The 12678-nt window shown below is 43.4% G+C and overlaps 1 protein-coding gene and 1 long non-coding RNA gene across 2 annotated transcripts; both read right to left on the bottom strand.

Annotated features, from left to right (window-relative positions):
* Positions 1-4146: 4146 nt before the first annotated feature.
* Positions 4147-4525, bottom strand: LOC124026859. The gene is made up of 2 exons (XR_006837310.1): positions 4411-4525; positions 4147-4239 (listed from the first exon to the last, which is right to left on the bottom strand). It is a non-coding gene; the product is annotated as an uncharacterized LOC124026859 (long non-coding RNA).
* A 73-nt stretch (positions 4526-4598) lies between these two features.
* On the bottom strand, positions 4599-8095 carry LOC124026858 (myosin-6-like). Its single transcript, XM_046339532.1, has 7 exons — positions 8036-8095; positions 7059-7160; positions 6376-6618; positions 5885-6061; positions 5641-5786; positions 5361-5451; positions 4599-5021 (listed from the first exon to the last, which is right to left on the bottom strand). The coding sequence occupies exons 1-7, from the start codon at positions 8093-8095 to the stop codon at positions 4599-4601; spliced, it is 1242 nt and encodes a 413-aa protein (XP_046195488.1).
* Positions 8096-12678: the final 4583 nt, after the last annotated feature.

The raw sequence follows: 12678 nt of genomic DNA, 5'->3' as shown, positions 1-12678 counted from the left end.
CAGTATAAACACGCTACCAGACATTATAAACACGCTACCAGACAGTATAAACACGGTACCAGACATTATAAACACGCTACCAGACATTATAAACACGCTACCAGACATTATAAACACGGTACCAGACATTATAAACACGGTACCAGACAGTATAAACACAGTACCAGACATTATAAACACGGTACCAGACAGTATAAACACGCTACCAGACAGTATAAACACGCTACCAGACAGTATAAACACGCTACCAGACATTATAAACACGCTACCAGACAGTATAAACACGCTACCAGACAGTATAAACACGCTACCAGACAGTATAAACACAGTACCAGACATTATAAACACGCTACCAGACATTATAAACACGCTACCAGACATTATAAACACGCTACCAGACAGTATAAACACGCTACCAGACATTATAAACACGGTACCAGACATTATAAACACGCTACCAGACAGTATAAACACGCTACCAGACAGTATAAACACGCTACCAGACAGTATAAACACGCTACCAGACAGTATAAACACGCTACCAGACAGTATAAACACGCTACCAGACAGTATAAACACGCTACCAGACAGTATAAACACGGTACCAGACAGTATAAACACGGTACCAGACATTATAAACACGGTACCAGACATTATAAACACAGTACCAGACAGTATAAACACGGTACCAGACATTATAAACACGGTACCAGACATTATAAACACAGTACCAGACATTATAAACACGCTACCAGACATTATAAACACAGTACCAGACATTATAAACACGGTACCAGACAGTATAAACACGCTACCAGACAGTATAAACACGCTACCAGACAGTATAAACACGCTACCAGACAGTATAAACACGCTACCAGACATTATAAACACAGTACCAGACATTATAAACACGCTACCAGACAGTATAAACACGCTACCAGACATTATAAACACAGTACCAGACATTATAAACACGCTACCAGACATGACAAACACGATAGACATTATAAACACGCTACCAGACATTATAAACACGCTACCAGACATTATAAACACGTACCAGACATTATAAACACAGTACCAGACATTATAAACACGCTACCAGACATTATAAACACGCTACCAGACATTATAAACACGCTACCAGACAGTATAAACACGCTACCAGACAGTATAAACACAGTACCAGACATTATAAACACGGTACCAGACATTATAAACACGGTACCAGACATTATAAACACGGTACCAGACAGTATAAACACAGTACCAGACATTATAAACACGCTACCAGACATTATAAACACGCTACCAGACATTATAAACACGGTACCAGACATTATAAACACGGTACCAGACAGTATAAACACAGTACCAGACATTATAAACACGGTACCAGACATTATAAACACGGTACCAGACATTATAAACACGGCACCAGACATTATAAACACGGTACCAGACATTATAAACACGGTACCAGACATTATAAACACAGTACCAGACATTATAAACACGGTACCAGACATTATAAACACGGTACCAGACATTATAAACACGGCACCAGACATTATAAACACGGTACCAGACATTATAAACACGGTACCAGACATTATAAACACGGTACCAGACATTTTAAGTCATAGACTGTTTTCTCTGCTACCGCCCGGCAAGCGGTACAAGAGCGCCAAGTCTCGGTCCAAAAGGCTCCTTAACAGCTTCTACTCCCAAGTCCTAAGACTGCTGAACCATCTGATGTTTGTTTTAGCACTGCTGCTACTCGCTGTTTATTATCTACACATAGTCACTTTACAAATGACCTCGACTAACCTTTACCCCCGCACATTGACTCAGTACTTTTATTGGTTTTATTTGTAATTAGTTAATTTAGGGGGTAATGGTGTCGACGCGGGCCATACTCAAGTCCTCATCAAACTCGAGGTCGATGTAGAAGAGTTCTACCTGCAACTAAAGAGGGTTATTGAAGGGGTTTTCCTATGGGGACGGACAAAGAACCCTTTTAGGTTCTAGATAGCACACTTTTTTTTCTAATGTGGAGACTGAAGGGCAACATAGGATGAGATGAACTCAACGTTGTTGACCGCAGTTTCAAAAGCTGCCGGAGACTAGGAATTCCATGTGGGTTGTGCATGCTGGGTACAAGAACACGCCCTCCATTTACCTTCTATGGTGGCAATAATGCCCTTTATTTCATGTATAATTGGGCACTATTGGAATTAAACCACAGCAGTTTGTAAAAGAAAAAGCACTGACATATTTGATCACATTTCTGTAGAGGCGTGGGCAGAATGTTTGGGCAGAATGTTTGGGCAGAAGGTTTGGGCAGAAGGTTTGGGCAGAATGTTTGGGCAGAATGTTTGGGCAGAAGGTTTGGGCAGAAGGTTTGGGCAGAAGGTTTGGGCAGAAGGTTTGGGCAGAATGTTTGGGCAGAATGTTTGGGCAGAATTTTTGGGCAGAATGTTTTAGCAGAATGTTTTAGCAGAATGTTTGGGCAGAAGGTTTGGGCAGAATGTTTTAGCAGAATGTTGGTGCAGAAGGTTTGGGCAGAATGTTTTAGCAGAATGTTTGGGCAGAAGGTTTGGGCAGAATGTTTTAGCAGAATGTTTGTGCAGAAGGTTTGGGCAGAAGGTTTGGGTAGAAGGTTTGTGCAGAAGGTTTGGGCAGAAGGTTTGGGTAGAAGGTTTGTGCAGAAGGTTTGGGCAGAAGGTTTGGGCAGAAGGTTTGTGCAGAAGGTTTGGGTAGAAGGTTTGTGCAGAAGGTTTGGGCAGAAGGTTTGGGCAGAAGGTTTGGGCAGAAGGTTTGGGCAGAATGTTTGTGCAGAAGGTTTGGGCAGAAGGTTTGGGTAGAAGGTTTGGGCAGAAGGTTTGTGCAGAAGGTTTGGGCAGAAGGTTTGGGCAGAATGTTTTAGCAGAATGTTGGTGCAGAAGGTTTGGGCAGAATGTTTTAGCAGAAGGTTTGGGCAGAATGTTTTAGCAGAATGTTTTTGCAGAAGGTTTGGGCAGACTGTTTTGATATTTTCCAGTGACTTGTATGCTGCCTATAGTGAGTGCCGGTCTGCGCCTTCTGCAAGATTGATCGTATGTTGTCTACACAGACCAGATTTACATACTGGACTGTGGAGGCGTACTGGAGGTCTGGTGTGTAGAGCTGACACAACCCGTCCTGGCTGGATGTTTATTTTTGCCCTGCAAATGCGGGGCGCTGGCACAGGACGTACTGGGCTGTGTAGACTCACCGGAAACACAGTACGCAAAGCCGGCGCAGGATATCCTGGTCCAAGGAGGTACACTGGAGACCAGGAGCGCTGAGCCGGCACCCTCCTTCCTGGCTGGATGCCCATTCTAGCCCGGCCAATCCGAGGAGCTGGAATAGAGCGCACCGGGCTAGATTAGCGCACTGGAGACACCATGCGCTCTACCGCATAACACTGTGCCTGACTAGTAACACGCTCCCCACAGAAAGCACAGGAGTTGGCTCAGGTCTTTTACCTGACTCAGCCAATCTCCTCGTGTGCCACCCCCCCAAAAAAATCTTGGGGCTGCCTCTCTATATAATGAATATGAATTGGGTGGGTTGACATATAAAAGCACTAAACCTCTCTCTAAATGCTTCACTTATACAACTGGAGGAATAAAAATAGCATAAATAGGAAATGATACCAGTTTCAAATATTGAAGTAACATTTTCTCAGATCCCCAACTAGCCTCACCATCCACATCGTTTATTTTAGTCTTTGCTATTGAGTGCAACTCACTTGGCCTCCTCCAGCTCCTCTGTGCGTTGGATGGCATCAGTTTCATACTTAGTCCTCCACTGAGCCACCTCACTGTTGGCCTTGGACATGCCGCGCTGCAGCTCTGCCTTGGCCTCCTGCTCCTCCTCAAACTGCTCTCTCAGGAGATCACAGTCATGGCGGGCAGACTGGACACCATGGGCCAGTGCGTTTTTAGCCTGAGAGAGAAAGAAAGACAAAGAGAGATTAGAGAGGGAGAGTAAAACAAATGACAGTAGAAGTCTCTGAGGGAGGCGTAGAAACAGTCTATGTGTAGATAAAGCTCTAAACTCTTGTAGGAAGTTTCCATTTTGGGAGCCTTACCTTGACCTCCTCCTCAATCAGTCTCATCAGCTCCTCCACCTGCTGAGTGAAGGCCTGTTTGCCTCTGGTCAGCTGAGACACCAGGGCTTCCTTCTCCTCCAGCTGGCGACTAAACTCACCTGCAGGGAAAGAGGGACCTCAAGTTAATGAGTCATTCTTTCTAGATTGAAAATGTATTTTGAGGAATCGTAGTGCAGAAACTGTGTGGACTGAATTTACAGCCCCCGACACATGTTATTGTGTACTACTGAGGTGAACTATATTGGTTTGTTGTTCATTGTTGATGGTACCATTTTCTGTCAGGAGTCTGGCCCTCTGTCCACTGATGTCGTTGACCTGGCGAACATTCTCATCATTCTTAGTCTTGATCTCACTCAGCTGGTCCTCAAGAGTACGGCACATCTTCTCCAGATTACCCTGTTAGTGAAACATATGGGACTGTCAACCTCAGTTTATTGAATGGTCATTTAGTTGACCCTCAACACTGCTTGACCAAAACATCACTACTCACCTTAGCCTTGGCAACAGCCTCCATGTTGCTGGAGAGGTCATCAATCTCCATCTTGTAAGCACTCTTCTCCTTCTCCAGCTTCTGCTTGACGCGCTGCAGGTTGTCGATCTGCTCCCCGAGCTCAGCAACACTGTCGGCCTGCTTCTTGCGCAGAGCGGCGGCTGTGGCCTCATGCTGCAGGGTGGACTCTTCAAGATCACGATGCAGCTTCTGGAACTCAGCCTCGCGCTTCTTGTTCATCTCAATCTGAGCAGCAGTGGCGCCTCCGGCCTCCTCAAGTCTCTCGCTGATCTCCTCAAGTTCCCTGGACAGATCGGCCCTCTGCTTCTCAACCTTGGCCCTGGCAGCACGCTCAGCCTCAATTTCCTCCTCCAGCTCCTCAATACGGGCCTACAACAGGTGGTAAGAGCAGGGGGAATGAACACTACAATACAGTTGAAACAATTGAACCTCACTACATAATAATAGCATGTACTGTATATTTAGCATAAATGTGTTTATATATAGCCAGCTACACTAACATATTTACTATATTCATTAGACATTGTCCCATGCAGGAACCAAACTAACAACGGTAAGAAGCAACATCTTTACACAGATTAGAAGCACCAGCAAGAAGCACCATCTTCCATCTTACTGAGCCATCAGAATCCACCAGGAAGAATGTGTGCTACCAGAAGAAACGTGTCAGTTATTTTCCTGTACTGGAGCTTAGATCCTGTACTGTACCTGGAGTTCCTTGATCTTCTTCTGCAGCTGAGCTCCCAGAGACTGTTCATCCTCTATCTTGCTGAGGAGCTGGGTGGTCTCAAACTCCTTCCTAACAAACACAAACATGTTGATTGTAAAGGTAGGTTTAGGTTAGACAGTGTAAAGGGAGCCTACATTACCATTCACTTTGCTTGTAAGAATCACATAAGTCTAATTCATGATTACAACAATGAGCCAAGAAGAACCATTATGTTGATCAAGAAGGCAGGGAAAACTGTTGTCATTTATTTGTGTTTACTTCTTGATTTTCTCATCAGACTGCTGCTTGTCATTCTCCAGGTCCATTATGGACTCCTGGGCCAGTTTCAGATCTCCCTCCAGCTTTCTCTTGGCTCTCTCAAGGTCCATACGAAGCTTCTTCTCTTGCTCCAGAGAACCCTCAAGCTACAAGATATAAACAGACATGTGTTGGTCAAATCTAAACAACTGTAGATTATATCATCTTGCATAATATCATGGCCAGAATGTCAAACTCCACTTACGTCGTCCACTTGCTGTTCCAGCTTGGTCTTGGCCTTGGTCAGAGTGTTGACTTTGTCCTCCTCTGCCTGCAGGTCGTCCAGTGTCTGCTGGTGGGCCTCTTGGAGGGCTTTCTTCTCCTTGGTCAGCTTGGCAACACTCTCATCCATAGACGCCATCTCCTCTGTCAGGTTTTTAACCTGAAAACGGCCACAACAAAATTTGTTTTTGGTCACTTCACCATAAGTGGTTAAATGGATAATAGAAATGTGTCAACAAGTAGTGTACTATAGATTCAACACTAGATGGCGCTGTACTCCATGCCAGTGGACTGAATGGAAATCATAAACGAGGGGGGAGCAGAACATGTAATGAATGTGGGGAGTCCACCACAACTGAAATTCCACTATCTTGTGTCTTAATTTTTACTGCACTCAAAAAAAGACTTGAATTACATTTCTGTTTTGAGTTGATCATTCTTTGGATTATTGTTTGGTTGGACTGTTTACAAGACCTTGTTTTCAGTGGCGTGCTTCTCCTTCTCCACTTTGGCCAAGGTGAGCTCCAGGTCATCAATGTCCTTCTTCAGCTCAGAGCACTCATCCTCCAGCTTCCTCTTCTTGGCAGTCAACTCAGCATTCATCTCCTCCTCATCCTCCAGCCTCTCAGTCGTCTCTTTGAGTTTGGCCTCCAGTTGGATCTTGCTCTTGATGAGCCCCTCACACCTTTCCTCAGCATCGTTCAGATTCTCTGAATCCTGGTTTCAGAACAAGAGAAAAAACCTGTGTTCTCACTTTGTGTATCAAAATATAGACTTCATTTAGTCAAATAAGTCAAATCAATTTAAATGCATGACATATATAAATATATATCACATGCCAAAAAGATCATCAAGGACTTCAACCGCCTGTTCACCCCACTACCATCCAGAAGGTGAGGTCAGTACAGGTGCATCATCACCACCCGAGCCACTTCCTGTTCACCCCGCTACCATCCAGAAGGTGAGGTCAGTACAGGTGCATCATCACCACCCGAGCCACTTCCTGATCACCCCGCTACCATCCAGAAGGTGAGGTCAGTACAGGTGCATCATCACCACCCGAGCCACTTCCTGTTCACCCCGCTACCTTCCAGATAGTGAAGTCAGTACAGGTGAGTCAAAGCAGGGACAGAGAGACTGAAAGACAGACAGCTTACCTTCTCAATAAGCTCAATGCAGGCAGACAAGTCCATGCCGAAGTCAATGAAGGCCCAGACGATTCCCTCCTTCTTGTACTCGTCTTGTACTCCTCTCAGCCACTGGAGAGAGAACCAACAACAACGGACTCAGAAACACAAGATCACTTGATTCTGATGTCACATTGGCCAAGTTTTTGTGGGTTAGGTTTTGATTTGAACCAACTTCCATCATTTTATATCAAGTAGAGATACTGGGGTGCAAAAGAGCAAGAAAATAAATAACAATATGGGGATGATGTAGTTGGGTGTGCTGTTTACAGATTGGCTATGTACAGGTGCAGTGATCTGTAAGCTGCTCTGACAGCTGATGCTTAAAGTTAGAGAGGGAGATTAGAGTCTCCAGCTTCAGCGATTTTTGCAAGTCGTTCCAGTCATTGTTAGCAGAGAACTGGAAGGAAAGGCGGCCAAAGGAAGTGTTGACTTTGGGGATGACCAGTGAAATATACCTGCTGTTACAGGTGGGTGTTTCTATGGTGACCAGTGAGCTAAGATAAGACGGGGCTTTTAGCAAAGATTATAGATGACCTGGAGCCAGTGGGTTTGGCGACGAATATGTAGCGAGGGCCATCAAACAAGAGCATACAGGTCACAGTGGTGGGTAGTATATGGGGCTTTGGTAACAAAACGGATGACACTGTGATAGACTACATCCAGTTTGCTGAGTAGAGTGTTGGAGGCTAGAGTTTACAGTCTATTTGTAGTTGTCCACATATTCTCAGTCAGAACCGTCCAGAGTAGTGATGCTAGTTGGGCGGGCGTGTGGGTGCGGGCAGCAATCGGTTGAAGAGCATGCATTTAGTTTTAGGGCTTGGGCAAGTTGCTGCAGGGGGTGAAGAGCTGTTGCTCGGGGTAGGGGTAGCCAGGTGGAAAGCATGGCCAGCCGTAGAATAATGCTTCTTGAAATCATTGTTTATCGTAGACTTATCGGTGGTGACATTGGGCATCTGGGAGGTGGTGCTCTTATTCTCCATGGACTTTAGAGTGTCCCATAACATAGTGGAATTAGTGCTACAGGACGCAAATATCTGTTTGAAAAAGCTATCCTTGACTTTCCTAACTCACTGTGTATATTGGTTCCTAACTTCCCTGAAACGTTGCATATCGTGGGGGCTATTTGATGCTAATGCAGAACGCCACAGGATGTTTTAGTGCTGGTCAAGGGCAGACAAGTCTGGGTTGAACCAAGGGCTAAATCTGTTCTTAGTTCTACATTTTGTGAAAGGGGCATGCTTATTTAATATGGTGAGGAAAGCACTTTTAAAGAGCAACCAGGCATCCTCTACTGACGGGATGAGGTCAATATCTTTCCAGGATACCCGGGCCAGGTCGATTCGAAAGGCCTACTCACTGACGGGATGAGGTCAATATCTTTCCAGGATACCCGGGCCAGGTCGATTCGAAAGGCCTACTCACTGAAACGATCTTCTTCTTACTTAGATGAGGCTCTGGCCGTCTACATTTAGTTTTTATATGTTTGGGACTGGAATGGGACTAATGTTTACATATTGTATATCTATGAGTGGGACTGGGAATGGGACTAATGTTTACATATTGTATATCTATGAGTGGGAATGGGACTAATGTTTACATATTGTATATCTATGAGTGGGAATGGGACTAATGTTTACATATTGTATATCTATGAGTGGTACTGGGAATGGGACTAATGTTTTACATATTGTATATCTATGAGTGGTACTGGGAATGGGACTAATGTTTACATATTGTATATCTATGAGTGGTACTGGGAATGGGACTAATGTTTTACATATTGTATATCTATGAGTGGTACTGGGAATGGGACTAATGTTTTACATATTGTATATCTATGAGTGGGACTGGGAATGGGACTAATGCTTTACATATTGTATATCTATGATTGGGACTGGGACTAATGTTTACATATTGTATATCTATGATTGGGACTGGGACTGGGACTAATGTTTACATATTGTATATCTATGATTGGGACTGGGACTAATGTTTACATATTGTATATCTATGATTGGGACTGGGACTGGGACTAATGTTTACATATTGTATATATGTGAGTGGGACTGGGAATGGGACTAATGCTTTACATAGTGTATATCTATGAGTGGGACAACTGGACAACAAACTGTCGTTCTCAACTAACATCAAGGCGGTGGCCCGTTCCTGTAGGTTCATGCTCTACAACATCCGCAGAGTACGACCCTGCCTCACACAGGAAGCGGCGCAGGTCCTAATCCAGGCACTTGTCATCTCCCGTCTGGATTACTGCAACTCGCTGTTGGCTGGGCTCTCTGCCTGTGCCATTAAACCCCTTCAACTCATCCAGAACGCCGCAGCCCGTCTGGTGTTCAACCTTCCCAAGTTCTCTCACGTCACCCCGCTCCTCCGCTCTCTCCACTGGCTTCCAGTTGAAGCTCGCATCCGCTACAAGACCATGGTGCTTGCCTACGGAGCTGTGAGGGGAACGGCACCTCAGTACCTCCAGGCTCTGATCAGGCCCTACACCCAAATAAGGGCACTGCGTTCATCCACCTCTGGCCTGCTCGCCTCCCTACCACTGAGGAAGTACAGTTCCCGCTCAGCTCAGTCAAAACTGTTCGCTGCTCTGGCTCCCCAATGGTGGAACAAACTCCCTCACGACGCCAGGACAGCGGAGTCAATCACCACCTTCCGGAGACACCTGAAACCCCACCTCTTTAAGGAACACCTAGGATAGGATAAAGTAATCCTTCTCACCCCCCTCCCCCCCCTTAAAATATTTAGATGCACTATTGTAAAGTGGTTGTTCCACTGGATGTCATAAGGTGAATGCACCAAATTGTAAGTCGCTCTGGATAAGAGCGTCTGCTAAATGACTTAAATGTAAATGTAAATGTATGAGTGGTACTGGGAATGGGACTAATGTTTACATATTGTATATCTATGAGTGGGACTGGAATGGGACTAATGTTTTACATATTGTATATCTATGAGTGGTACTGGGAATGGGACTAATGTTTACATATTGTATATCTATGAGTGGGACTGGGAATGGGACTAATGCTTTACATATTGTATATCTATGATTGGGACTGGGACTAATGTTTACATATTGTATATCTATGATTGGGACTGGGACTGGGACTAATGTTTACATATTGTATATATGTGAGTGGGACTGGGAATGGGACTAATGCTTTACATAGTGTATATCTATGAGTGGGACTGGGAATGGGACTAATGTTTACATATTGTATATCTATGAGTGGGACTGGGACTAATGTTTACATATTGTATATCTATGAGTGGGACTGGGACTAATGTTTACATATTGTATATGGGACTGGGACTGGGACTAATGTTTACATATTGTATATCTATGAGTGGGACTGGGAATGGGACTAATGTTTACATATTGTATATCTATGAGTGGGACTGGGACTAATGTTTACATATTGTATATCTATGAGTGGGACTCACCCTCTGTGCCATCTGGCTCGGCCTGCTCCTCACGCTGCTTCTGCTTGAATTTCAAGTTGCCATGGTGAAGTACAGCTCCTGTCAGCTTGTAGATGCTCATCTTCTCATCATTAGTGAAGCCCAGGATTGTAATGGCATCCTGGCATTAGACAGGAAGTACAACAGTGATGAACTGAATGGTAGTTTGCTCACATACAGAACACTACAGTTCTGTTCTCTCACCAGAACAAATGGGATGGACATTTGACTGGCTTCTCAGATCCAAGTGATTACACTTGACCAACACAGGTAGATGACAGCACGAAATACATTTGACACAGTTCTACAGGGACTTAGTGACACTCTCTTGTGGATGTCTTACATGTACAGTATGGGCCTCAAGGTGAAGTGTGAAGGCATGTAGAGTTCATTGAGGCACATGCCTAACTAACAACAAGGCAGAATAAAACAAAACAAAATACATGAAAATTCCCAGCTGCCACCAAGTTGGAATTGCACAGTGCATTGAGTGTGTACGGTGGTCCTACCCATTCCATATATAGAATATGATGACTCAGTGTGTACGGTGGTCCTACCCATTCCATATATAGAATATGATGAGTCAGTGTGTACGGTGGTCCTACCCATTCCATATATAGAATATGATGAGTCAGTGTGTACGGTGGTCCTACCCATTCCATATATAGAATATGATGATTCAGTGTGTATGGTGGTCCTACCCATTCCATATATAGAATATGATGAACCCTTTGTTTGACTCACGTCTGTGGCATCCAGCTCTTCCTTGTCGTTGATGCTGGCCACAGTGATCTGACCCTGACTGCACATGGGGAAGTCGTAGGGGTTGGTGGTGATGAGTGACATTTCTATGGACAACAGAGGATGTCTTGTCAGTTAAATCTCTTAGAATTCTACTGTCCTACCTTTACAGTATCTCTCCTTTACTCAATAGATGGACTCAAGTATCTTATATCACTGTTAGGGTTTCAAAGCTATCGGCTGTAATTTACCAAAGTTTACCGTAAATCTTCAGTAATTTTGTCAAGTAACAGAAAATCTATGGCAACAATATTGTAACTTCGGTAATTAATTTTCTAATAACTTTAAAAAAATGTATTCATATATACAATTCTTCAAAATATTTACTTTTGTTTAACAACTTCCACCAGCTTGATGCCCAAACATTGACAACAAATACATATTTTTTATTTATTTATTTTATTTCACCTTTATTTAAACAGGTAGGCAAGTTGAGAACAAGTTCTCATTTACAACTGCGACCTGACCAAGATAAAGCAAAGCAGTTCGACAGATACAACGACACAGAGTTACACATGGAGTAAAACAAACATACAGTTAATAATACAGTATAAACAAGTGTATATACGATGTGAGCAAATGAGGTGAGAAGGGAGGTAAAGGCAAAAAAGGCCATGGTGGCAAAGTAAATACAATATAGCAAGTAAAACACTGGAATGGTAGTTTAGATTTGCAGTGGAAGAATGTGCAAAGTAAAAATTAAAATAATGGGGTGCAAAGGAGCAAAATAAATCAAATAAATAGAGTAGAGAAAGAGGTAGTTGTTTAGGCTAAATTATAGATGTAAAGGTGCAGTAATCTGAGCTGGTGCTTAAAGCCCCACATATAATCAAATCAAATGTGTATAATAATAAAATAAATGATATTTCATGCTTAAACCCTCATATTAAACACCAATGCTAATCATTAAGTGTATGTTTTATGTCTAGGATACTGTTTTACAGCTTTGTCTATAATCTATTTTATATTTTTAAATCATAGTATTACGTTATTTAATATATTTGACATGTGATAATGCCACACAGTAGGTCAGAGATAATTACAGACCCCTGGGATCATCTGAAATACCCCAACGGGCCACTGGATGTCGTGTGATAGATTACATCAAATCCTTGAAAGATACATTCGCAACACTTGTCACAGTCCATTACTTGATAGATATTTCCCAAAGACCTGACCCATATCTAGATGCCTTGTTACCATGGATGTACTCATTGTAATAGTATTTATAATGGAGGAAGGAAACTTTCTGAACATTCGAGACGTGTAGTCCACTTGTCATTCCAATCTCCTTTGCATTAGCGTA

Source organism: Oncorhynchus gorbuscha, unplaced genomic scaffold (assembly GCF_021184085.1).
Source record: "Oncorhynchus gorbuscha isolate QuinsamMale2020 ecotype Even-year unplaced genomic scaffold, OgorEven_v1.0 Un_scaffold_2838, whole genome shotgun sequence".
NCBI classification, from domain to species: domain Eukaryota; kingdom Metazoa; phylum Chordata; class Actinopteri; order Salmoniformes; family Salmonidae; genus Oncorhynchus; species Oncorhynchus gorbuscha.
Note: the sequence above shows the minus strand (reverse complement) of the source record. Positions and strands in the feature narration are given on the sequence as shown.

Bases quoted from the DNA above. Each gene is read 5' to 3' on its own strand.
- LOC124026858 (XM_046339532.1), bottom strand. From the start codon at position 8,095: ATGTTATGGGACACTCTAAAGTCCATGGAGAATAAGAGCACCACCTCC. The intron at 6,619-7,058 runs GTAAGCTGTCTG...TTCTGAAACCAG, and splicing joins GCATTGAGCTTATTGAGAAG to GATTCAGAGAATCTGAACGA. The intron at 6,062-6,375 runs GTCTTGTAAACA...GGCCGTTTTCAG, and splicing joins AGCACGCCACTGAAAACAAG to GTTAAAAACCTGACAGAGGA.